This window comes from Phocoena phocoena, chromosome 7 (assembly GCF_963924675.1).
Source record: "Phocoena phocoena chromosome 7, mPhoPho1.1, whole genome shotgun sequence".
Taxonomy (NCBI): Eukaryota; Metazoa; Chordata; class Mammalia; order Artiodactyla; family Phocoenidae; genus Phocoena; species Phocoena phocoena.
This window is the reverse complement of record NC_089225.1, coordinates 115,227,767-115,252,808: the sequence shown is the minus strand read 5'-3', so window position 1 is coordinate 115,252,808 and position 25,042 is coordinate 115,227,767. Positions and strand designations below refer to the sequence as shown.

The following is a 25,042-nucleotide window of genomic DNA, read 5'->3' as shown; positions in this document are numbered from 1 at the left end:
CCCCACAAGGTGGAATCCCAGGGGCCACAGGCAAAGCAGGGGCGACCTGGCCTATTCTGATTGGGCAGAACGGCTCACCCACCTGGCCTGTCCAGGACCTGCAAAGGGACGGAGTGCCTGCCACGAGGATGGAGTGAGGACGGGGCAGCCCTCTCCACTCAGCCCACCCAACAGAACCGGCAGAGCACCCGGACGAATCCTGCCGAGAGCCACGTGTCCCAGGCGTCACAGGGCCAGCTCCCCACCGCCAACCAGGGGGCCGGGCACCCCGCCTGCCGCTGGCTCCGTCGAATGGAGGCCCTGTGAGCCCACGCGAGCCCTGCGGGCGTGCCCCACAGGCAAAGCCAAGGATCGAGGCCCCCTCCCGAGTCTCCCGCTGACCGCAGCGGGCGTCAGGTGCGGGTGGGCAGCGTCTTGTAGGGGTTCAGGATGCCCTTGGGGTCCAGGAGGGCCTTGAGCTGCTGCATGAGCTGCAGGGCCTCGGGTGGCTTGCTGTAGCCAAGGACGTCCTTCTTCTTGAAGCCCAGGCCATGCTCGGCACTGACGCTGCCCCGCTGCCTGGCCGTCCACTCGTACACGTAGGGCTCCAGGGTGCCCAGCAGCGACGGGCTGAAGGCCTCTGCCGTCACGTTGAGATGCAGGTTGCCGTCCCCTGGAGGGACGCGCAGGTCAGGCTGGGCCCCCTTTCCCCGAGAGCCCCCAGCTCCGCCCCTGCCCTGCCTGGAGGCCACCCTGGGGAGTGCTGGCCCCACCCGCCTCTGCCCTCACAGCCGGCTTCCAGCCCTTCACGTCACTGGCCACTGACCTGCTGGTGACCACTCCCCTCCTCTGGGGGCTGCAGCTCCCTTGGCTTCACATACGTTTCTCTCCAAGTTCTCCCCAGCCCCCCATCTCCACCCACACAGCCTAACCTCCAACGCCTCCCCGAGGGCTCCAGACTGAGAGGAACGAACACCCACACGACCTGCGAGAGCCCCAGGCTGGACCACCGATGCCGCCACAGACCTGGGTCCCCAGTGCCCAGGAGGTCTCGGACCAGGTGACCTGGGGGTCTCTGACCCTGTGAGCTGGGGCTTCTTAGACCCCCTCCCTCCATGTACATTTGTCAAATGCAGGGAGCAAACCAGGGATCCCTCTCCCACCAAAAGTGGTTCCCACTGATACCCTCAGGGCCAAGGCTCTGAAAACAAGGGTCTTTCCCAAGGGAAACACTGTGGGAGGAGAGAGAGAAGTTTATCTCCACTGACACTCAGATATCCACACCAGCAGCCAGCCTGCACGGGCTTGCGGCACAGTTCACAGGGCCCCCGTGGCCCCAAGGCCATTCCTGGCCGCGGGCCGGGACCCAGCCCCACTCCCACCCTCCCCACCTTCTGCACAGGCAAATCACCCCAACTCGGCCTGAAATAATTCCCACAGATACAAGCCTAAGATACATGAGCCCCAAATTGCAAACACACAGAAAAGAAACCATGATGACCAAGACCCGCAAGGACCTGCGACCTGGTGATTTCCAGAAACGGAAATAAATGTTTCACGTGTTTAAAGAAATGAGAGAGAAAAAAATATAAGACACTGACCAGGGGAAGCTTTTAAATACCCAGGCTGATCTTCTAGAAATGAAATATACGGTCACTGAAATGTCAACAAGCAAAGAGAGATTAATGAAATGGAAAACAAATCAAGCACACAGAGGATCAGAGCTACAGACAACAGGAAAGACAGACAGACGCGTGGGGACATCGTGAGCCCTCGACTAAAGTTCCAGAAAGAAGGGGCAGGCGGGGAGAGACAATATTTGCAGAGACAACAGGGGAGCAATTTCTAAAAGCCAAGCCCACCAGACCCCAGCAGGGCATGCCAACGCTCACCTAAACCAAGCAGAGTGAAGCCAAGGAACCCCGAGGAAAAGGGAAAGATCTTAAAAGGAACAAAAAGGAAAAAAATGGACTCCTTTCAGTGGAACCACACTCGCTGACAGCTAACTTTGCAGCAACAGAAGTCAAGACGGCAGAATGATGTCTTCACTCTGCAGAGAACAGGGCTGCCCACAGAGAATTTTGAAATCCATCGGAAAAAACACCGAAGAACAAAATTCATACATTTCCAGGTAAATGAAACCCGAGACATGCCTTCACCTACTTTCCCACACTAGAGGCAATTCTAAAGGCAGGGCTGTGACCCCAGGGCAAAGAAGGGCCAGAGGTGTGGGTGAGTCTAGACAAACACTGACCTCGTGGAGTAATAACAACAGCACTGCTGCTATCTGGGGCTAAAAAACACGATGGAACACACTCCAAAACACAGTGTGTGACCAGGAGCAGATGGTGACATCAAAATGACAGGGTCCCAAGGTCCCTGCCCCAAGTGCTGATCAGGGCTCTCAGGGAAACAGAACCAGTAGGACACCTGCAGATGCACGCAATGTACAGAGTGGGGGTTGCGGGGAGGGAGAGGGCTAGGAGGAAGGAGGGACAGAGAGAGGTCAATTTTAAGGAACTGGCCCACGACTGTGGGGATGTGGGAGTCCAACCTGCAGGGCGGACCAGCATCTGGAGACCTGGGGACGAGCGGACGCTGCAGCTCGAGTCCAGAGGCCGTGGGGAGAATCCCCTCCCCGTCGGGGGACATCTGTGTCTTCCTCTTCAGGCCTTCGACTGCTTAGATGAGGCCCACCCACATCATGGAGGATTATCTGCTTTACTCAAAGTCTGCCAATTTAAATGTTCATTTCATCTTAAAAATACCTTCACAGCAACATCTAGATTGGTGTCTGACCAAGAATCGGGGCACCACAGCCCAGCCAGGCTGACACACAAGATGAACCACCACACTGTCTGGGAGGGGGATCATGATACTGATTAACTTCCAACCCTGCTAAGGTAGGGCCGCCCAGATAAGGCTACAATTCTAGGGCTACTGCCGAAAGAATAGATAGGCACGATTCCCTCATTAGTAAATGGAAACAAGTTATACGAGAAAAAACACCAACCAAAAGAAGGTAATAAATCAGAGAAAAAGAAATAGAAGAAATGAAGGATAAACAGAAGGCCCAAAGTCAGACAAATCCAGGTCACTGAGTAATTACAGTCAATGTAAATTACAAAATATGCTACCTCAAAACAGCCTGCTTTTGCATAAGGATTATTTTGAGCTGAAGGCAATTGAAAAGAAACAGGCACAAGAGAAGCTCTCTGCCCTCCGTCCACCTAAAAGCAGGACATGAGTGTGTAAAGGTGTCCCCACATTCCAGCAAGGTCAGGGTACCCACCTGAGACAACTCTGGTCTTGGTCTACACAAGCCGCACGTCCATTAGCCTCCCCGTGTGTTTATGCACCTTCCCACAATTTGCTGCCTAGTTCTGTCCTCTTCATCTGTACCATCTCCAAAGATGTACTGTTCTTTGCTAAGATGCCCTCTAAGTCCAAGTTCTAACTGAAACCAAGCAGGACCCTGTGGGGCTCCTGGGCAAGGGAGCCTCTCTGTTCTGCCTCCATGACCTTCCCTGAGCTCCAAAGGGCAGATTCGAACAGCTGCTAATCAGGGAAGGGAGGGGAGGCAGAGACAAGGGAGGGGAGGCCAGGAAACAACAGCGTAGCCTGGGGCCAGGGTCCCGGTCCCTCCTCAAGGGACACACAGAACAGTGTATTTGAGCTCTTTACAGAACTAAAACCCCCAACAAGTGGAAGATGTCAGCATTCTTCATTCCGGAAAAGACCACCTGAGGCCAGATTAAAGGCGCGCTGGCCCTGCACACACAACCTAATCTCGTCAGCAACCCCACCCTTGAACCATGGCTACAAAACTCCTCACCAAAACTTCCCGGGTTGGGACCCACAGTTTTTCAGGGCACAAGCCCGCTGTGTCCCCCGCTCTGCCTGGCAAAGCAATAAAGCTATTCTTTTCTACTTCACCCAAAACTCTGTCTCCGAGATCCATTCGGCACCGGTCACCGAGGCCGAGCTTTCGGCATCAAACTGACATCCCGCATCTCCTATCTTCAGAATTAGCAGAGGCACGAGGAGAAGCAGAGGGGTCTATTGTCACAGCGAGGGCTCCTCTCGGCAGCCGACAGCCGAGACGTTGCAGGAAAGGGGTGACACAGACTGCACACTTTACCTGGGGGGTCTGCAGGGAGCACGCTCCCCTCAGGCACCCACCAAACGGCCATGGAAACTGGCTGCACCCTGGGCCAGGGACCCCGCTGCAGCTGAAGACGAGTGCCACCCAGCTCTCTGCCCACAGCACAGTCAACAGGCCCGTGACCTTTAAAATGGCTAGAAAACTCCCATATGTTTGGAAATTTAAAGACACAATTCTGCCTACCTCATGGATCAAGGAAGCAATGACAATGGAAATGAGAAAATATTCAGACCCGAAAGATAATGACAGTGCCATCAGACAGGGTGGGACCTGGGGCCTCCCTGGTGGCGCAGCGGTTAACAATCCGCCTGCAAATGCAGGGGACACGGGTTCGAGCCCTGGTCCGAGAAGATCCCACATGTCGCAGATACAACCAAGCCCGTGAGTCACAACCACTGAAGCCCGCACACCTAGAGCCCATGCTCCACAACTACAGAAAGCCTACACGCAGCAATGAAGACCCGACGCGGCCAAAAAATAAAATAAATAAATGTAAAAAAAAAGAAAAGAAAAGCACTAAAATCATTAACTTCAGCGGTCTGCTTTTCGTGATTAGCAGTAATATTTTGATATTCAGCTACAAAAACTCCTCTATATCCTGGTTCCTCCTTTGCCTCTTTGACGCCGTCCCTCCGAGCTATCTGACAGGTTGCCTCCCATCCTATGTCCTCAGTATGGTCCCCGAATAAAACTTAACTTACAACTTTTAGGTTGTGCATTTTTCTTCAGTCAACAGAGACAAGAAACAAACCAAATGAGCAGTTAAACAGCCCCCTTCCCCAAAGGCTGGACATGGCACAAAGGAAAAGAGGGATAATATGAACAAGGTAATGCCAATACACTCGAAGGCTTAGAAGAAATGGACTAATGCCCAGAAAAAAAATTACCACAACCAATTCTGAAGAAAAGGAAAGCTAGGAGAGCCCTCTAGTTGTTAAAGAAATTTCTCTGTAGTCAATCCCACCCCCCCACAAAAAAATACCCACAAAAACCTTCAGGCCCAAATACCCTCATTTACAAGTTCTACCAAACATTCAGGGAGAAGGTAATTCCAACCCGACAGACTCTGCCAGAGATGACCCCCAAATCGTTTTAGGACTTTGAGACCAACATCCAGCCTGGACAGAAGATTACAGGACAGGATGGAGAAAGCCCTACATGGGATAAGTAAACGGGATCAAACAAGACACAAAAAGGATTGTGGCCACGCTGGGCTTATCCTGGGACACAGGCCCACTTGCCCTCAGAGGTCTCGAGTGATGAGCCTTGTTGGTTGGTCAAAGGAAAACCAGCACTGGGCACCTGGGCAGACCCAGGAAAAGCATTCGACAAATCCAACGTTCCTCCTCAATTCTTGAAAGTGGAATCCCTCCACTCAAGCGTTCAGAGCGATGCTGGGCCAGGGCCAGGCCTCCACCGTGTGCCCCTCACCGCACCTCTTCAGACCCTCACAAGCCCAGGAGGCACTGCTGAATCCCGCCCTGGAGACGTGGATGGAGGCCCCAGCACACCTGCCCTGTGGACGGGGCTCTGAGACGCCCAGTTCCAAAGGCTGCCGGGAATGAAGGGGAATGAAACAGTTCCTTTCATTTTGCATGACTTTTCTGCAAAAAATCATTATCTGAACTGCTTTTAAGATCCTTCCGTCTGAGGAGGGAGGGGTGAGGCCCCTTCATCAAACCCTGAGACCCCCGCGTTCAGGGCCCACCTCCCACTGCCCCAGCCAAGGCCGGACCTTGCACTCTGCCTCCGAGACGGCCCCAGAGACCGCGTGGTGAGGACGCGGGTCCTTCCCCCTCCTGGCCCAGGGTCTTCACCCGCACCGCGGGCCGCGCTCACCCAGGTGGCCGTAGCCCACCACGTGCTTGGCGTGCAAGCCGAGGCGGGCCCGCAGGTCGCTCACGAGGTCGTAGAGCCTATCCAGGGGCAGCGAGAGGTCGTACTTGTACACGTAGCCGTCCCGGCTCAGGGCCTCGGTGATCCTCTCCCTCAGGGCCCACAGCATCTGGAAGTGAGGGGACGGGCACGGTCACCTGCGGCGGGCAGGGCAGCGATGCTGCATTGCTGCGGGGTGACTGCGGGGTCACGAGGCGAGGAAACCCTCCGGGTGACAGAAACGTTCTGGGTTGTGACAGGTGTGTGTGGCTTCTGTCCCAGAGTCCACATGGGACAAGGTCCCCGAATGAGGCCACGGGCTGGCCCCCGGGACCCAGGCACCCAGGGCCTGTCTCGGGACAATCAGAACAGATCCTGTGATCCCCATGACAGGGCCCCAAGCGAGGGTCGGGGGAGAGCAGGTGCGGGAGGACCATGGCAGACAGGGGGACATCCCAGGCCTGGGCTGGGGGACACGGGGAAGGACTGAGGGAGCAGAGAGGCAGGGCGGCCTCATCATGGTCACGCTGTCCTTCGCGAGAACGCCTTCCCTGTCACGTGAGAGAACAGAGGGCCTGGGAATGCCCGTCCCATTTGGGCCTCATCCCTGCCCTGCCCTAAACCCCCCACTCCCCATTTCAGGAAACCTCCCGGCAAACCAACCTCCTCGGCAAGGCAAAAACTCCTTTCTCTTGCTTTTTTAACATACCCCCAGTGCAATGATCACCCCTGAAAAAATAACAATAATTCCTCGCCACCGCGGAATATCCGGGCAGCGTCCGGATCTCCCCGGCTCTCTCACAGACTTCTACAGCAGAGGGTCACCCAGCACCCGCCGCCCGCACACACCCGGAGTCCAGCCACATCCCTGCAGGGTACAGGTCCCGCCTGTACCCTGTGCCCAGAGGCTCCTCGAGCCCCACTCACGTCCATCACGCCCCGGTGCAGCCCCAAGTCCTGCTGCCCCCTTGTCTGCCCCCCCCACCGTGCTCCAGTCCCACCCTCTCCAGAAAGTTCTGTCTGGAACACGGCAGGCACCAGCCCCTCAGGTCCTTTGTGCACCTGCACAGGTAACTCACTCCCCACCCCACATCCATCTGTGCTCAAAATGTCCCTTCAGGGATGTCCTCCTGACCCCTCACCCACCCAGGAACGGTGCTGGCCCAGCCCCCTCCTGTGTCACCCAGCTGGGCCCCTGGCACCGACGTTTGAGAACGGGGCTGTGGAGCCAGCAGCCCAGACAGGGCAGGACCAGAAGGGGCACCGAGACAGGTGGCACCACCCCCCAGGGATGGGGCACCACCAGCCCAGACAGATGCCCAGCTGGGGACACACGCTCACGCTCAGCCACGACCCACAATCTAACTTCAGGCGTCATGGGAAGGACGAGGGCCGCAGCCTTCACACACCTTGATCCTCCTCTGATCGGTGGCCAGGGTCCCGTCGGTCACCAGCCCCGAGCCCAGCACCTGCTCCAGGAAGCCGCTCAGCTTCTCCGCATCATGCCCCGCCCCAGAGCCCGAGGTCTCGATGAGGACGTAGAACGGACTTTCTGGAGGGGGCAGAGGGAAAGCGGAGGGGAAGGCGGTCGGCCAAGAGCTAGGACAGGCCTAGGCCAGCCGCAGCTCTGGTACCCCTGACGGCGCTCATGTTGCCCACAGAGCAGCCGCCGGCTACTCGGGTTGAATTTCAGACAGTTTAAAAATAGGTCTTTCACTGTAAGAGAAGCCAGGCCCCCTGGAGACAGCACAAAGCTGTACTTTTGGTGCCTGGATGGGGTGGGGGCGCCCCAGGGACCCCTCTTACCAAACTGTGTGCTAAAGGGGAGGCCCAGCGCTTTGCAATGGCCGATAACACCCCAGGGGCCCTCCAACCATCCAGGTATCTTCTGACCCTCCAGGGACCCTTCGCTCTCCGCCCCCAGGGACCCTCCGCCTTTCCAACGGTCGTACATGTCTTATTTCTCTACCCTGGACAGGTGGTTTCCTATTTTATACGAAAACAAATGCCTCAGTAAAAACTTAAAGCACAAAGTTCTTTCCACACTTATGACTATTATGGACTGAACTGTGTAACCGCCCACCCCAAATTCCCACGGTGAAGCCCTAATCCACCCCTTATGCGACTGTATTTGGAAATTAGGCCTTTAGGGATGTAATTCAGGTTAAATGAGGTCCTAAGAGTGGGGCCCTGATCTTTCAGGGCTGGTGCCCTCACGGGAATAGGAAGACACTCCAGAGGTCTCTCCCACACACACACAGAAGACGCCCCGTGAGGACTTTCACCAGAACCCAACCCCGATGGAACCCTGGTCTTGGACTTGCAGCCTCCAGAACCAGGGGAAATAAATTTCCTTCTTTAAGGCTGTAGTGTTCTGTTAGGGCAGCCTGGGGTAAGACAACGATCATTTCTTCCGGGTCGATTCCAGAAGTGAAAATACCAAGGTGTACAGCTGCACGGACTTAGCTCTACACAGAGCGCGGACTAAAGACCTGGGCATGACGAGCTCACTGGCAAAGCAGAACGAGCTGGCTGAGCTCCGAGGGCCAGCACTTCATGCGATGACACGTCTCCCAGTGCAGGAGCCGGGGGGCACCCCTGAGTGTGCATCTGGCTGTTCCAAAGACCCCGGGGCTACGGCACGACCGACAGCATTTGACTGAGCTCCGGGGCGCACGTAAAACGAACTTCAGGGAGAATTCCACTCTCAACAGCTACAGGGACGCCGGAACCGTAGCGACGCTCCCTGCCACCTCCTACTTCACGGACAGGACGGAGGCTCCGATCAGCCCACACATCAAACGACACAATAGGGGCGGTGGGCGCTGCCAGTGGGCGGGGACAGTACCTTGCACGGGGCAGGCGAGATGGAGGTGGAGCCCGACCAGCTTCATGCACTCGGCATCCATGAACTCGAATGCGGACAGGATCTCGCCCAGCATGCCCCTGCAGGTGCAGAAGGTCTGCAAAACCTCAGCAAAGCCAGGACAGCCTGCAACAGACATGGAAAAAGGACGGGCGAGCTGGTCATGCAGAGGCAGGGCCTCACCTACGGGCCCACCTGAGCCCCCTTTCAAGCAGCAAAACCAACCCGTCTCCTGGCAACGGCGCTGCTGAGCTGGGCAGCCTCGCGGAGCGGGACAAGCCACCCGGGTCAGCCACCACGTCGTAGGTCACAGGCATCGAAGAGGAAGAGAAAAGGCTGCCTGAGAGCCCTGACGCTCAGGAAAGCCACTTGGAAAGTCCACAAACACAGGGCCAACAACGGGCCGCCCCGGAAAACAGCTTAGCTGTGCGTCTCTGACAACACCCAGGGCCCAGCAAGTCATTCAAGGCACATGTACTGACCCCCGAGCTCCCCGTGGTGTCCCGGTGCCTGGAGCTGACCACCAAGCGGCCCAAGGCAGGGAGGGGACGTGGATATGTCAGCAGGCGGGGAGGGGTGGGCACACTTGGCCTTTCAGGGCAGGGATGGGAAGGCACTGAGAGGTCGTGTGGAGGTCAGGGAGGAGGGTCTGGAGAGAAGATCCCGCGAGTGAAGCTCAGGGGCTGAAGCCCAAGGAACACGTGCAGGACCCCCGGCTGGACGCAGGGCTGGACATGGCGGGTTTGGCGATACATGAACTCCAGCCGCAGGGAGCGTTAGTGAACTGGATACAGATCAGAAGAAACCTTCCAGAATGCATCACAGAGTGAGACAGGATGGAAACTCGGATGCAGGTAAGACACAGGGAGGGTGGACAGATTGATAGGCTCTATGGTGCGTCTAATCGCAGTCCTGAGAGGGGAGCAAAACGGGGGCAACCGCTGACGACGGGGGGTGGCAGGAAACTTATGGAAGTGGGAGAACCAAGCCATGGGTTTAAGAAGTTCAGGAAACCCAGAGAGAAAAAGAAACGTACTCTCACACACGACACACCGAGACCCATAAAACGCCAAAGGTAAAGAGAAAATCTTTAAATCGGCCAAAGAAAAAGAGAGAGAGTCCCTCAGAGCAGCGGCAGCAGAGGACGGCTGGCTGGCGTCACCAACAGCCACGGAGCCACGTGGAGTGGCGCCCTCAACAGGACGAAAGGGCACAGATGCCAGCCTGTGCTCGCCAGTGTCTTCCAAGAATGGGGTGAAATGGAGATGGTTTTGGACAGACTCAAAGCGAGAACTCAGCAGCAGGCATCCACAACAGGAAATGACGGAGGACGTGTTCACGAGGCACGTGGCCTCTGGAGGAAGGCCTGACGCAGGGGACGAAGAAAATGGCACATGTGGAAAATAACAGTAAAAGGACCACCAGAGACCGGAGACTGATGGGCTCAAGACGAGAGCCCGCGCGTGGTGGGAGCCACTGGGGGCCCTGCGTCCCGCCGCCAGGCAAGGTGCCGGGACCTCCCAGAGATGGGCCTCTGGACCAGCAGAGGAGCGGAGGCTGCAGTTAACCTAACGCAGCTGAATGACGGCGGGAAAGGAGATGCAAACACGTGATGGAGGGATCGGAACAAAGTAGACGTGAGCCCGTTTTTCAAGCCTGCTCTGAAGGGAAGCAGAGAACGTGAACGGCCAGCGAGGGAAATGTCCCAACGCGTTCGCAGAGACAGGTGGTCCAAGACAGGGGAGGCCAGCGGCTGGCTTACAGAGGGGACTAATTACTGCCCCCCCCAACCCTGTGATGAACAGACTCATGCCCTTGATCTCGCACCAAACCACATCATTTCCCTGTGAATCTTACTGCATAAGCTGCCTAAACAACGAACGCCGGGTGGATAAAACGGGCGAAGCTCCAGTTTTGTTACAGAATAGAGTGTGTGCTCTGCCCAAAGCCCACTGTGAACACCAACAAGGCCAGGTCCCAGACCCTTTGGAAACAGCAAGAAGCCCAGAGAAACGGGAGGGACCGCACACGGCAGCTTAGCCTGAGAACCCGCTCGAGAGGCAGACGGAGGGCACCTACCGAGGAAAGCCACGTTCACAGCGCTGGGCTTGGGCGGACACAAGATGGACACGGCGGTGATGACCCCCAGGGTGCCCTCTGACCCGATGAAAAGCTGCTTCAGGTCATAGCCCGTGTTGTCCTTCCGCAGGGATGTGAGGCAGTTAAGGATGGTGCCGTCGGCCAGCACCTGGGAGGGAGCAGAGACGGGCACTCTTGCAACAGCCCACGGCCCCAACAGACGCCCTGGGGAAGCCGACCCAGCCCAGGGCACCCTGAGAAAGCTGAGCCAGTCATCAGCCCCCCGCCCCACTTTGGCCCAGGAACACAGGGGTCCCTAGGCACCAGGCCTGAAGTCACCCCAACAGGCTGAAAGAGGGGCTTCTCTTCCCCGGATGCAGTGATGATCCCCACCACCGCCACAATCAGGAACCTCAGGGCCCAGTTCTCAAGGGAAGCTGGCCCAAAGCAGGGCACACCTGGGGTGCAGGAGCGCGCACCTCCTGATGCAGAGTGGCAGTGCATCAGGCCCCCCACCCCTGCACTCCTCATCCACAGGCCCCGCAGTCATGCTCTGTAAGCCCGTCCTGAATCTTGCTTGGTTTATTTAGTCAGAAGCTTAGCAAAACAGCTTGTGAAAATGAGAAAGTGAGTTACAATGAAAAATAACCGGCGTCCAGAGGACAAAGCTACAGGAACCTCGTGATTTAGCAGATGCAAGTCGTTCCCTCCTTGGGTAAACGGAGGGCCCTTGCTTTAGAAAGCCCTGAGGTGTGCTTCACAGACTCAACAGCCCTAGGGGTGGCGACAGTGGCGCCACGGGGCTCCTCTGAGCACGAGCTACCAGGAAGCTGGAGGGCGGAATGCTGCTGGTCCGGGAAGCTGCTCGAGCTTCCCACGGCAGCTCCTCACAGGGACAGGAGGGCAGCGGACATGCCATCACCTCGTGGGAAGCCAGAAAGCGGGGTGCTTCGTGTAACCCCCAAGGCCCTAGTGGAACCGAGAGGAGACCGGGGCTGGTACAGTGGGAACCTGGATCTCCAGGCTGGGACAGGGCCCCATCCCCGAGGTGGCCTCGTGCACCTGCGCCACCCGGGGCCCAAGAGGGCAGCCCCCATGCTGGGCCTGCACCACCCCAGGTGTCTGCAGGGAGCAAGGGTGGACCTGACAGGGGGTCTCACCCAGAGACCTCGCATGCTGACCACTGGGAAAGTCAGCCACCCTGGTACCGACCTGGGGACCAGAGCGAGCCCAGCCAGGTGTCCCTGGAAGCAGGGCCAGCGCTGAGCCGCGACAGTATGCCCAGCTTACCACTTCCAGGCCCAGGACCGTCCCTCGCAGTGAGCCGTATCGCAGAAACCGCAGGCCGCCTGCGTTGGTCGCCACGTTCCCCCCGATGTGGCAGCTGCCCTTCGCCCCGAGGTCCAGCGGCACGACAAAGCCCCGTTCCTCCACATACCGGCTCAGCTCCTCCAGGACGCAGCCCGCCTGGCAGACCAGGACCCCTGCCAAGTAACCAGAGCGCCCGCGGGTTCTCTCAGCTCAGGACCAGCCGGACCACGCTGGGGGGCCCTGCAGGCGAAAACCCCCAGAAGGGGTGTCCACCCGGAACCCGGGTGAGGAGGAAAAGGGGCGTGTCCCCCATCCCTCCCCAGAAGATGCCTTCATGAGAAAAGAAAAACAACAGTGAGGCAAAATGGAGGAAAAACACCTCACATACACCACACACACCCACACACACACACGCTTATTATGCCAGGGAGCCGTAAACGGAGGGCTGCTACAAGGCTGTGGCCCTCAACCGTGGGGGTGATTCTGCCCCTGGGGACACGTGACAATTCTGGAGGCGATCTGGGCTGGAGGGGCTGCTGGCATCGAGTGGGTGGAGGCCAGGGTGCTGCTCGACACCACCCAGTGTCCAGGTGCCCCTGCCAGACAGCACGATCCACCCGTATGTCCTGCCGGAGGCACCAACTCGCCGTTGCTGAGCCCCGAGCTTCATGAGCACGGAGCCCCTTAGACGCCTTGCACGCCCTGGGAAGGGCTGGCACGGCCAGGAAATGTCAATCTGAAGGGGCCGCAGGAACAGGTCAAGCCCAGGGGGTGAGTCACCCCAGTAACCAACTAAATAACAACCCCCCTCCAGACGCACCCGGGGGCCCGGCTCGGGTGGAGTGGTGGTGGCCTCTGGGCCCTCCCCGGGCCCGGGTTCCCCACGGCCCAACCCCGCAGCTGAGAGGGATGGTCCTGATGGACAGCTGGCCTTACCAGACACGTTGTGGAAGCTGACGATCTGGTTCATGAGGGCGGTGGACACGATGATCTCATCAAAGACGGGGGTACTGCCCCCCACCATGCCCGTGTTGCCCCCCTGTGGGCTCACAGCCAGGTTCCTCTCGTGACAGTACCTGGGGCACGCACAGGACCAGCGTCAGGGCCCCTTTCCCACACCACCAGCCCAGGGGGACATTCTCGGGGCCGTGAGACCCCAAGGCCCTCCTGCCACAGCCTCAAGGGGGTGCCTCCTCGGCCCCCACGCACAATGGGAGTCTGACAGGACAAACGTCCATCACACAGCCACCCGGGGAGCTGGCGGCCAGCATCTTCCCAGATCATGGCTGAGGCCCCGGCTGCCCTGAGACGCCAGTCCTCCAAGTACAGACGGTCCGAGCAACAGCTGCAGCCCTCCCTGTTACCTGAAGAACCGCAGCCCCCAGGCACTCGGGGCTCCCTCCCACCTCCAGGCCCCACGTCTCCTCTCTCCTTTAACCTTGGCCACATGCCCTTCCCTCGCCCACCGCCCTCCAGACCTACGTCAGACGCATCAGTAGCACCTCGTCCCCAGCCAGCCTCCCACTGTGCAAAGGCCTGAAGCTACAGGCGCCCCATTGGGTCAGGATTTGGGCAGCAGGGCACGTGCCCCGAGAGGCAGGCTGCCCACGTGCGTCAAAAAAGCCGCCTGCCGGGCTCCCCTGGTGGCGCAGTGGTTGAGAGTCCGCCTGCCGATGCAGGGGACACGGGTTCGTGCCCCGGACCGGGAAGATCCCACATGCCGCGGAGCGGCTGGGCCCGTGAGCCATGGCCGCTGAGCCTGCGCGTCCGGAGCCTGTGCTCCACAACGGGAGAGGCCACAACAGTGAGAGGCCCGCGTACCTCAAAAAAAAAAAAAAAAAAAAAAAGCCGCCTGCCGCGCAGTCAGCCTCCAGCCGTGGCTCTGACAGAGAAGGCTGGGGCGCCCGCCCACCTGCCAGCTATTCTGAAGCACTGGACACACCTCAACGTGCCACCGTGGGGGCAAAGCACTCACAGGGTGCACACCTTCCATGCAATGACAGAGGCGTGGAAGAATAATTAGCAACAAGAAATGGGCACGGATATTGCCAAACGGAAGGGAAAAAAGACTCTGACACTGTAGATACAACGTGGTAACATTTAAAAACCCTCACCCCCGCAAGAAAGATGCTGAGCTAACACACCAAAATGTCATCGGTGGTTTTCTTTGGAGGGGAAATTACTGGTTGCTTTTGCATTTTTTTTCTTTATGGTTTTGTACGTTTTCCAATTTTTCTATAATAAACACGAGAACGTATTGATATAAAACATCAAAGAACACATTTCTCAAGAAAAGGTCCATCTCCTTCCCTGCCCTGCCCTTCGAGTCTGCAGCCGCTCCCCACCCAAGGCCCAGCTGGTACCCCAAGGGTCCAAGATTCCGGGCTCAGCCCTGCTCAGGCTGGCACTGCCCCTGCCACCTCCCCGGCCCCGGTCACTGTCCACTTCACGGGGTCTGCCTGTTCTGTGTCCTGTGCCTGTGAGGAAACCATGGATGAGCAACGCAGGAGAGAGAGTGGGCAGGGCGTGTACCTGAGGATGTGCGCCACCTCCTGGGACGTCCGGGGCCTCAGCAGCACCTTGCTGGAGCCTGCAAGACAGAAGCCGCGGTCACCCCGCGGCAGGGATGCGTCCCACCTCCTGGCGGAGCTGGCCCACAAACCTCAAGGACCAAAGCCCGATGGCAGGAGCGGCCCGTCTCCAGCTGGAGGGGGCGGAGGGCCAGCGGGTGGTGGTCTGTGGTCCTGAGCTGGGCCCTGGGAAGCAGGCTGGCAGGGCCCCAGGGTAGGGGCGTCTGCCCGCCTTCCCCACTGAAGTTTACTGGGTTTCCCTTGTAATTTAATATGGGTCTCGTGCAGAGACACTTGAGGCTACGTCGATACCCTGTCGCCCCGCAAACGGTCGCCTGTGAATCATCCTTACCTGAATCTGTTCTCAGGACAGGCACCAGAGGTGATGTTTCTAAATGCATCCATCCGCCCGCACTCCAGGCAACCTTCTGCTGTAAGAAGGGGCCTCCCCTTCCCTCTCATGTATTTGTGTCCTTGGCTATTTAATCACAGCCATGCGGGCTCATGGGTTCTTAGGTTGTTCATTGGTTACAAGTCTTTGCTGCCACGATTTATTTGATGTCCAGCGTGGCCTCGTCTGTCAGCATTGCTGACCACTGTCTCCAAGACAATCAAGTCTCTTCCCACCCTTTCAATTTTGTGGAAAGTATCAGTACTTTAAGTGGCTAAGAGGCTGCAGGAGGACAGCAGGGCATCCAGCAATTTCATGGAGCTCTGAGGCCGGGCTGTGGCTGCAACCTTACCCTTTTTTATTCTGAAAGCCATTTCTCACTTGCTGTTCATCAAACGGACTGTGCCTGCCCAGGTAGCTGGCTGTTTGGCACCCCGATCCTTCAGGACAGCACAGTGCAGGGACCCTGGTCACCCCCGAGGCTCTGTTGGTTTCACTCACACACTGTTTCTCAGCAACACCTGAGCACCCACCCTCTGTGCCCTGTGATGGGCACAGAGGATAAAAACAGACGAGTTCTCCCACCCCCGGGAAGTTTACTTTCTCATGGGGGAAAGGATAAGAAAACGGTCCAACGTGTTAATAAGGGGAGCCTACAAAGAGAACGGAGCACAGAGCAGAGAATCATCAGAGGCAACTCGGGGGAACCGCCCAGGACTGGAGGGAAGGAGCGTCCAGCCCGGACAGGCCGGGACGCGCAGGCCAGTGAGGGGACAGGTGGAAAGCCCGGCTGCACAGGCTCCGGACACCACCCCGCTGCGGCCTTCCTCCCTCTCAGCACCCTCACAGTGCTCTGGGGGCTGTCCCTGCAGGGGGACCGCCCTGGATCCAGGCTCGCTCACCACCCCGCCCACCACCTGCCAGCAGCATCCCAGCATTTCCAGGTGCCTCACCCCCAGGAGGCCATCCGCTCTCCTGGCCTTCTGAGCGCCCCGGCCTCCTGGAGCAGCTGCTCCAGCACTCCCGCCTCTTGTCTCTGCTTCCCCTGCAGCCCTAGGGCACTGACCCTTCTCCCTCCCTCAGGATGCCTCCGGGCTTGGGGTGCCAGAGGAGCCCTCCTCCCCTGGGGCCTCGTCCAGGCGCCCTCCTCACGCACACAAACCTGGCGGCGCCCCCGGTTCTCGGTCTCCCAGCCGAGCCCTGGGGATGTCAGTGCCCACCGACCTCAGGGTCAGCACAGCATACCCGGCTGCCGCCCCCTGCATATGTCGTATGTCGGGGCTGCTTGCACACGGCGGGGCAGAGCTGAGGCCCAGGACCTCCTGCCCGCGCTCTGCAGGAGCCTGCTGGTCGGGCCATGGAGACTGTCAACAGCAGGACTGAGACCTGGCCTCCTGGCATCCAGTGGCCCGCAGAACAAGCTGCCCCTCGCTCCAGCATCTGCACAACTCACGGGACTGTGGGCCCCCGACGCTTCCTCGAGGACGTCCCTCCTGTCCCTGTGTCATCCACGTTCCCCTCTCCACCTGGTCATCCCCGATGACACCACAAACCTGCTGAGACGGCGCTCTCATCCTAGAACTAAAGACGAAAAGTCCCTTCGCTTGACCCCTGAGCCCTGCAAGCCTCACCCACTTCTCTGACCCTCCTGGCCCCTCACACCCCAGGACCGGCTCCAGGGGCAGATGCATCCCCTTCACACCACGGAGAACCTCCCACGTGTCCCCAGGGACGCCGACGTGGCCCGTCTCAGCCTGTCCGTGCGGCCGCATCTGACCCCACGACCCCACCTCCCTGCCTTTCTTCCCCCGGCCCCTGGTGCCCCGCCCCTTTGGCGGGCCCCTCGCCCCTCCACTGGACACAGCGGTCATCAGCCTCCTCGGAAGGCCGTTGCTGCCCCGCCCTAGACCTCAGACTAGCTTGCTCCACGGCCCGACAGGCCCCCTCGCATGGCCACAGGAACACGTCCAAACCCAAACTCCTGGTTCTCCCTGCACAGATCCACCCTCCTCGGGTCACTCTCCGCATCAACTCAGCAGACGGGTCCAGTTTTTGCTACTGCTCAGGCCAAATGTCCCTGCGCGCCTGCCGTCGTTCCCTCACACCCTCATCCAGCCGTCAGCCAACCTCCCTTCCAGACACACCCGAGCCAACAGTTACTCAGCGGCCAGCCCCCCGCCCGGGCACCCGGCCCCTCGCACACCCACTGCGGCCCCCTCCACCGTGGCCCTCCGGCCGCACTCCCCATCAGCGGGCAGGAAAGGTCAGGACACACAGGGCCCTCGAGGCCTCGCTGACCCGCCCCTCCCCGACCTCCCCCCGCCAGCCATCCACTCCAGCCGCTCATGTGGTCTCAGGTCTCATGGCTCCTCCAAGGAGCCCAGTGCAGCCCTGCTCTGAGGCTTTGGCTGGCTGTCCCTGCTCTAGGCACACCCTTCCAGAGGCTTTCCCAGGTCGGAGAAAACGGCCTGTGCTGGGGGGGCCTCCAGGGCGCTCACGGCCATGTGGAGCGCAGCCCAGCCCCTGCTCCTGCTGCCACCCCCAGGTCAGCCTCCTGTCCCTCTGTACATCCAGGGCCCCAGCCTTTCACTCGGTGCAGGCGCAAAGTTTGTGGGGTTCACCCATGAGCGAGTGGTCTAAGTTTTGAAGGAAGAAAGGTTCAATAAGCTTCCACTTCAAATAAAATCTCACTTTTTAAGAAAAATTAAAAGACCCTAATCAGCTTTTGCTAGCTTACATTTTCTACGTAACTCTGAGATTAAAATGATCCAAAATTTAGACAGGGTTTCTCTCCAAAAGAAAGCCACATAAAGGGGTATTTCGACAAAAATTCACCAAGTACCCCAACAGACGCCCACTGCGCAGCCGCTGGGCCCTGAGCCCTTGGACTCACAGCTGAGCTGGCCCAGCGCAGCCCCCCGAACTCAAGGAGACAGGAAGCTCGCAGGGGTCCTCCACATGGGCACGCAGGGCAGGCTGCCCGCTGCCCAGCCCCCAGGTAGGTGGCTGACGGGGAGGAGGGCCCCCGGGAAACTGCAGCCGCCGCCCGCTCAGGGCACCCCAGAGCATGGGCACGCGGGCCTCGGGGACGGGCAGGCGGGGCACCCTGCGTGGGGCTGGGCACTGAGGTCTGTCCGCCCAGACAGTGGCACCAAGGCGGGACCGCGACCGGCCTGGCGGAGCCGGGCGGGCATCACCCTCTCCGGCCTCCAGGGTCACTGCCTGCTGGGCGGGGCCTCTCAGCAGGGCAGTGCCGCCCCTGTGGGCAGGGCGGGGCTGGACGCCCTTGCACTCGAGGGCGCCCCAGCAGAGAAGTAGAGCCGAAGGTTGTCCAGTGTCTCGGGCCTCCCACAGGGGCAGGACCGCCCCGTTATCTGCGCCTCCGCCACAGTTCCACTCGCTCAAGACTCTGCACTGTGGTTTGGAACCTCACTCGGAGGGTTTCCCGCCAGCAGCACAGCCCTCAGAGTGTCCGAGTCAACAGCACAGCACACCCTCCACTACTCTTTTTCAGTCCCGAGTGCGCTGGATCCAGGCCCAGCCTGAGGACCTGGCCGCCCAGCGTGTCCTGGAATTACAGGTTTAAATCTGTCCCCACGTTGTAAATTGCCTGACTTCTAGCTCTCCTTAATATTGTAGCAAGAACATCACGGAAGTAGGTCACGTAATCTCTGAAATCATTTCAGAAGAGAACACAGGGTATTAGGAAATCTCTGTTATCAAGAGGGTGTGCTGGGTCCAGGAGGAGAACCGCTGGTACAGTGGAGGAGAGGAAGCTGCACTGGGGAGAACAGGCCTCCCAGAAGATGCGTCTACCTCCCACCCCTCAGAACCCGCGAATGTGACCGTATTTGGATAAAGCGTCTTTACAGGTGTAATTAAGTTAAGGATCTTTGAGATGAGATCACCCTGATTAGGGTGGGACCTCAATCCAAGGACAGGCATCCTCACAGGAGAATGGAGAGGGGACACAGGGGAGAGGCCATGTGAGGACAGAGGCAGAGACTGGAGTGATGCTGTCACGAGCCGAGGTCTCCTGGAGCCCCCGAGAGCTGGAAGAGGCAGCCTGCACACCCACCGCGGCCGGTCACAGCGCAGGCCCCCTGGAGGGAGCCCTGCCCACGCCTGGATCTCAGACTCTGGCCTTGAGAACAGAGAGGATAAATGTGTCGTTTTGAGCCTGGTTTGTGGTTCTTTGTTACACAGGTGGCCCCGGGAGACTAATGCAGGCGCTGAGGGGAAGTGAGCAGTAGTTAACACACACACACACCTCTGAGCAGCTGGGGGGGGCGGGGGGAGGTGCTGTTTCATCTTTTAATGTGTAGACGTCGTGCATGAGAAAAGCGTTATGTGCCGCCACCCAGAGCTCCTCACCGGCCTCACCTCATCTCACGCTGTTTCTCAAGCCCACCCACCCCGCCAAGTGTGAAGCATGAACGGGCCCTTACTCACCCCGGACCGTCCTCAGCCAGTCCACATTGGGGGCCTCCAGCTCCTCTGGGTCTGTGATGACCCTGCCAGGGACGATGCGCTCCAGGGCAGCCAGGTCGTCCTCAGACACCACAGAGAAGGGCAGCCGCCGCACGGAGTAGCGCTCCCGGGTCAGCACCACCTCGGGAGCACGGGAGAATGCCGAGGAGCTGCCTCTTCGAACGAGGGGGCTGGTGCCCGTGGCCCCCCAAGGGCCACCTGGCCCAGGGATCCTGGACGCCCCTGCCCATGTCCTCTGCTGTGCGGAGACTCCCTGAGGGCAGGCCGCCTGCCACCAGAAGAGCCACGCAGGCCACCTGGGCGCCAGACGGGACATCATCGCTCCTGCCCTGAAAAGCAAGTGACTGGACCTGGAACTCTGGAATACTACGGAGCAACGGAAAGGGAAGCACCTGCTGGGGAGAGACCTCGGCAGAGCCCAGGCCCAGGAAAGGTCCAGAAACAGACAACACTTTCCACAGTGGTGGTGGCGGAGTGAGATTGGACCACCCGGGAGATGTGGACTGGGGGGGGGGGGACAAGGGACACGAGGCCTTCACCCTGACCCAGTGTGGAGTCACCTCCTGACAAGTCACTGAGATGTACGCCCTTGGCTGAGGCCACCCCTGGGTGTCAGCTTTTAACACCTGCAACAACCGTATCTCCCTTTCACCCCCCTTCCTTCAGAACAAACCAGGAGTTAAGGTGTTAAAAGGAAAGGGACAGATACCACTGAATTGTACACTTAAAAATGGTTAATATGATAAATCTTATGTTTCGTGGATAGGTTACAAGTTTAAGAACCACGGAATCAAAGAAAGTGGGGGCCGGGGGAAGCTCCTCTGGCTGCCCACGGTGGGAGAGCCAGGATTCGCACAAACGCCACGCAGCCCTGCAGCCCCCCGGAGAGGCGGGAGGGGTGCAGCACCCGTTTTCTGGATACTTCCACGTCACCTGATGCTCAGACAACCTGAGTCGGCACCGGAGGCAGCGTTCGCGCGTGGGTTCACACCCGCTGTGTGACCCTGAGAAAACGAACGAGCCTCTCTGTGCCTTGATGCAGCATGTGCCTCACCGGTGGGGATGAGGATTAAATGAACCACGGACGGTGACCCTCACCGTTAGGGGGTACGCAGTACAGGTGGGCGAGCTCAGGAAAGGAACTCTCTGGGACCCCCGACCGAGACCAGGAGCTTGGGGCCACGGCCGTCGGGCCAGCCCACAGGTGACCACCCGGGGCCAGGAGGGGCCGCCCCGGCTGGGAAGCAACGGCTAATCGCGGTGGCCCCGGCGCACCCGGGGGCGCTGAGTCACCCCGGCTCTTCCGGAGGGCCCGGAGCGCGCGGCCTGCGCGATCACATGACGGGACCAGCCCGGGCGGTCGGGCCCAAGGACCCCGCGGGCGCCCGCCGCGCCGCAATTGCGCGCGCCCGCCGCCCCGGACCCGCGCCCCGCAGCCCCGTAGCCCCTCAGCCCGGACCCCGAGCGGCCGCGCGCACGCACTCACGTCCGCGTCCCCGCCGCAGGCCTCGCGCCGCCACAGCCAGAGTGGGCTGGACGGGCGGGACTGCGCCTGCGCCGGAGGCCTCCCGCCCCGCCCCCGCCCCCGGGCCCCGCCCCCGCCCCCGGGCCCCGTCCCCGCCCCCGCCCCCGGGCCCCGCCCCTGATGCCTCCAGCCCCCTGCACCCTGGTGCGCGGCTTGACCCAGCTTCCACGTGGGGTCAGCTGGCCTTGACCCGCGTTGGCACCGGCTAGTGGGGGTCCCAGCGCACCCTCCCACCCCTTCCACAAGGACTGGCCCCAGGTGAGAGCGTAACTGCTCACTCCTTCGTCCTACGGGCGGTCCCCAGGGGACTCTGTCTGGCTCACCCCCCTCCTCTGCCCCAGGGACGCCCTGGCCCCCACTCTGGCAGAAGGGCAGACATCTCTGCAGGTCAGGTACGCACTGCAGGCAGGCCGAACCCGAGGAGCTCCAGAAGCTGCCTGCCCAAGCATTCTTTAGTGATGGGGCTTCAGAGGAGCTGGGCTGGGTTGGTGACCCGGCCGCAGGAAGGCCTGAACCACACCAGGAGGGAAGAAGCCTCTCCGGCCTGCTGCCTCCTCCGGCCCCTTCAGGTTTGCACCTGCCCGGTGCTGGGCTGCCGTCTGCAGCTCCAGTGCATCCACCCAAGGGGGACAAAGGGAGGGGGGAAGCTTCCGGGCTGAGGGATGTTCCTCACCCCAGCAGCACGGGTGCCAGTTCCCTGCCGCATCACGTTCCCTCAGGGGTGCCCCAGCTCCATGGGGCACCCCTTCCCGGGGCTCCTGAGGCCCAGGGCCACCCAAGTAACACCTGCTCTAGGTGGCCGTGGGGCCGGCCCTCCTCCGAGCTCTGAATCCTAATCAGCGCCCCTCCTCCAAGCAGCCAAACCCAGACTCCAACTTCCTCCCCCTACCCTGCCCCCGCCCCTCGCCAACTTAGGGATGGCAGCTGCTTCCTCCAGTGACTGTTACCTCAGTGCTCCCTTTTTGCTCTTTCAGCCCTGGAATACCCTCAATTACATTGTTACAATAACTGACTAACACAGTCCCTAGTACCCAGAGTAGAGTTCTCTTCCGACCCTCTGGTCCCCACGTGTCCTACCAAGGCATCTCCAGTACGTGTCTGGCTCATCAGTCCCAGAGTTCTTGGTGAGGCAGACAGGAGGGATGTTCTATGGGATGCTAGGATGACAGCCCGTGGCCCGGGGACTGCAGAGAGCGAGCGTGTGTACATGGCCCAAGGCAGGGCCGCGACGGTGTGCTGCCAGCTCGACCAAGTAACAACAGAACAGAGATTCCGGTGGTCCCTGCATATTGGCACTGGCCAGATCAACACCTACCTGCCACCTGCCAAGAGCATACGTTCTGCTCTGGTAACCATGCCCTGCCAGGAACAGCAGCTGCAGCGGGGTCTCACCCACATCTTCAGTAAACCATACTCCTTAAGAGCCACCCACTTCTTCCCAGGTAAGTTAATGGGGTACGCTAGGAACATCACCCCTGACCTTCCCGCGAGGAGACATCCTGCCTTTGGACTATGCCCTGGCAGGGAGAGGACACTCCAGGCCTTCCACCTGGCCCTTCCTACCGTGACGACCCTCACTCCACAGGTCAACGTGGCCATCCTGCCAGCCATTACATCTACTTCAATGACACACTCAGGCACTGGGAAGATAACCACAGAGGGGCCTGTGGACCCATCCAGACAAACGTTACCTAACCACCTGATTGCCGTGGGCCCTCACTTTGACCAGACCAATGGCATCCTGGACCTCTGGGAATCAGCAACAGTGCAGATTAGCACCCCACCCCCAAAACAAAGAGCTGGTGCCTCCTTTTCCCAGGCAGGCAGCCCTGGTGTGCGTGGAGCAAGATGGTGCAGGAAGAGGAAAGTCACAGGCCTTCCTCCAGAGCCGAAGGCTCCCCTCCAGCCAAGGACCCGTCTGTGAAGCAGGCTTCATCTGGAAAATGGTTGCCTGGCGGTGCTCTCCCAACCCACTGTGACCAGGCTGGGTTTCTGGACCCTGACTGTTAGCACTCGTCAAGGGAACATCCTAAGAGTTGTTTAGTTCCCACAGGGCCTTGGAGCCCAAGCAGGCCTAGAGGGTGAAACTTCTGTTCCAAAGGAAGCGCCTCAAGCCTCTAGAAAGCAACCCACAGCACTCTAACCACTTATCTTTCCTGTGAGCTTGGGGACCAACTTGTGACGCCACAACACAGCTGAGGCCCAAGGCTGTCCACCAAGGTGCGGCCGGGGGTCCTGCCCAGGCCCGTGGCAGTGACACACCCCCTCTGGTCCACTGCACATCCCCTTCAAAATGCCACACAGGATGTACTTCTCATCTCCGGACACGATGAAGTTTTATTGTTTCCCGAAAGGATGCATTCTCAAATGTTCCAAAAAATACTTTATTCATTAAACAATATATCCATAATCTATAACATGATCCAAAAATACAGATATACATCTTTACATTATTTAATAAAAAGATTTACAATATTATCTTTCCTTTACAAAGAGAACATCAATAATAATTCCTTGAAAATACAATGTAACATTCATGTTAAAGCTGCATCATTTTGGATGAGATGTGGTATGATGAACACCACAAATACACACTAGGAAGGAACTTCACAGAACTCTCTCCTGAACGGGAACACTTTTCTTAGATGTCCTATTTTAAAATTCCTCTCGACACAGGTAATGAAGACCAACCACTGTTCACTGAAACTTGAGGAAAACCTGAAACCTTCCACGCCGTGACAAGTGTCCCAGCCCCGCACCAGGGCAGGCCCTGGCTGTGGCTACACGGGGAAGCTGCTCTTCAGACAGCGTTATTGCTTGAAGCGGTCCTCGCCAAGGGCTGCCAGCGATGGGTCAGGAGGCAGGACTGACACGCAGCTGGCCACTGTCCCCACACACCCCTGCAACTCCCTCACACCCACCCCGTCACTGCTGCCTGGGGCTGCGTCCGGCGTCTGCTGCCCTGGGCAGACGGGAAGCCACCCGGCTCACGTGGCCCTGCCAGCACCAGGTTCACGTCCACCTGCTCGGGGGCCCAGCCTCCAGTGGGGACAGTCACACAGGCCTCAGTGTATGCGTCCCAGCCACGAGCCCCACAAGCTTGGCCACAGGGGCGGGGGGCTCAGTTTAACACCTGCTTTTATTGGTGCAGCACGTGTTCTCCTGCAGGAAAACGAGAGGATGTTTCTCCAACTGCCGACATAAGACAGCACTGGAAACAAGGGAACGACTCTGCTTCTCCTCTGAGTGAGAAACCTCTTCCCTCACAAGTAAGCCCCACGGCCACAGAGGGCCGGTACTCTTGCTCGCTCGCTCAGAAATGCTGCAACGGCCCAGGGCAGCCTCCACCTAGGTGATGGTTGGGCGGGGCTCCAGAGCAGCCTCCAGCATCAGCCTCAGAGCCCGGCGAGCATCCTGATGAAGGTGGCAGGCCTCAGACGACACCGCAAGCGGCGTGGGCTCCAGCCGACCCCTCGGGCCAGGACGTTCCCGACCACATGGCCACCAAGTGTCTTCTGTCACGGGCAGCACTGGTGTTCGGGGAGGCCAGACAATGCTCCGGGGACTCTTTCTACTCTGCTCCTGTTTTCCGTTTTCTCCTAAGCTACGTGCATATTATTTTGGTGATATTATTGTAACCAGCAAAAAGTAAACACTAGAAACATATAAGCACAGAAACTTTAAAAAAAAAAAAAAAGGTCCACACGTGGGATGTTACACAGTGACAAGCAGGATGGTACCATCGGACTTTAAACAAAAGCTTAAGACAGAGAAGTCGGTCATCCTGCCT

The 25,042-nt window shown here is 59.0% G+C and overlaps 1 protein-coding gene across 1 annotated transcript; it reads right to left on the bottom strand.

Annotated features, from left to right (window-relative positions):
- Window positions 1-392: 392 nt before the first annotated feature.
- On the bottom strand, window positions 393-20,113 carry D2HGDH (D-2-hydroxyglutarate dehydrogenase). The gene is made up of 9 exons (XM_065880204.1): window positions 19,689-20,113; window positions 14,808-14,865; window positions 13,212-13,351; window positions 12,255-12,448; window positions 10,965-11,133; window positions 8,868-9,011; window positions 7,429-7,571; window positions 5,984-6,149; window positions 393-652 (listed from the first exon to the last, which is right to left on the bottom strand). The coding sequence occupies exons 1-9, from the start codon at window positions 20,044-20,046 to the stop codon at window positions 393-395; spliced, it is 1,632 nt and encodes a 543-aa protein (XP_065736276.1). The 5' UTR covers window positions 20,047-20,113.
- Between the last annotated feature and the right edge of the window lie 4,929 nt (window positions 20,114-25,042).

Excerpts from the sequence above, each read along its gene's own strand:
- D2HGDH (XM_065880204.1), bottom strand. The coding sequence starts at position 20,046 with ATGATGTCCCGTCTGGCGCCCAGGTGGCCTGCGTGGCTCTTCTGGTGG. Across the intron at positions 14,866-19,688 it reads CTGGCTGAGGACGGTCCGGG|GCTCCAGCAAGGTGCTGCTG; the intron begins GTGAGTAAGGGC and ends TCTGTCTTGCAG. Across the intron at positions 11,134-12,254 it reads CGGTCCTGGGCCTGGAAGTG|GTGCTGGCCGACGGCACCAT; the intron begins GTAAGCTGGGCA and ends GCTCCCTCCCAG.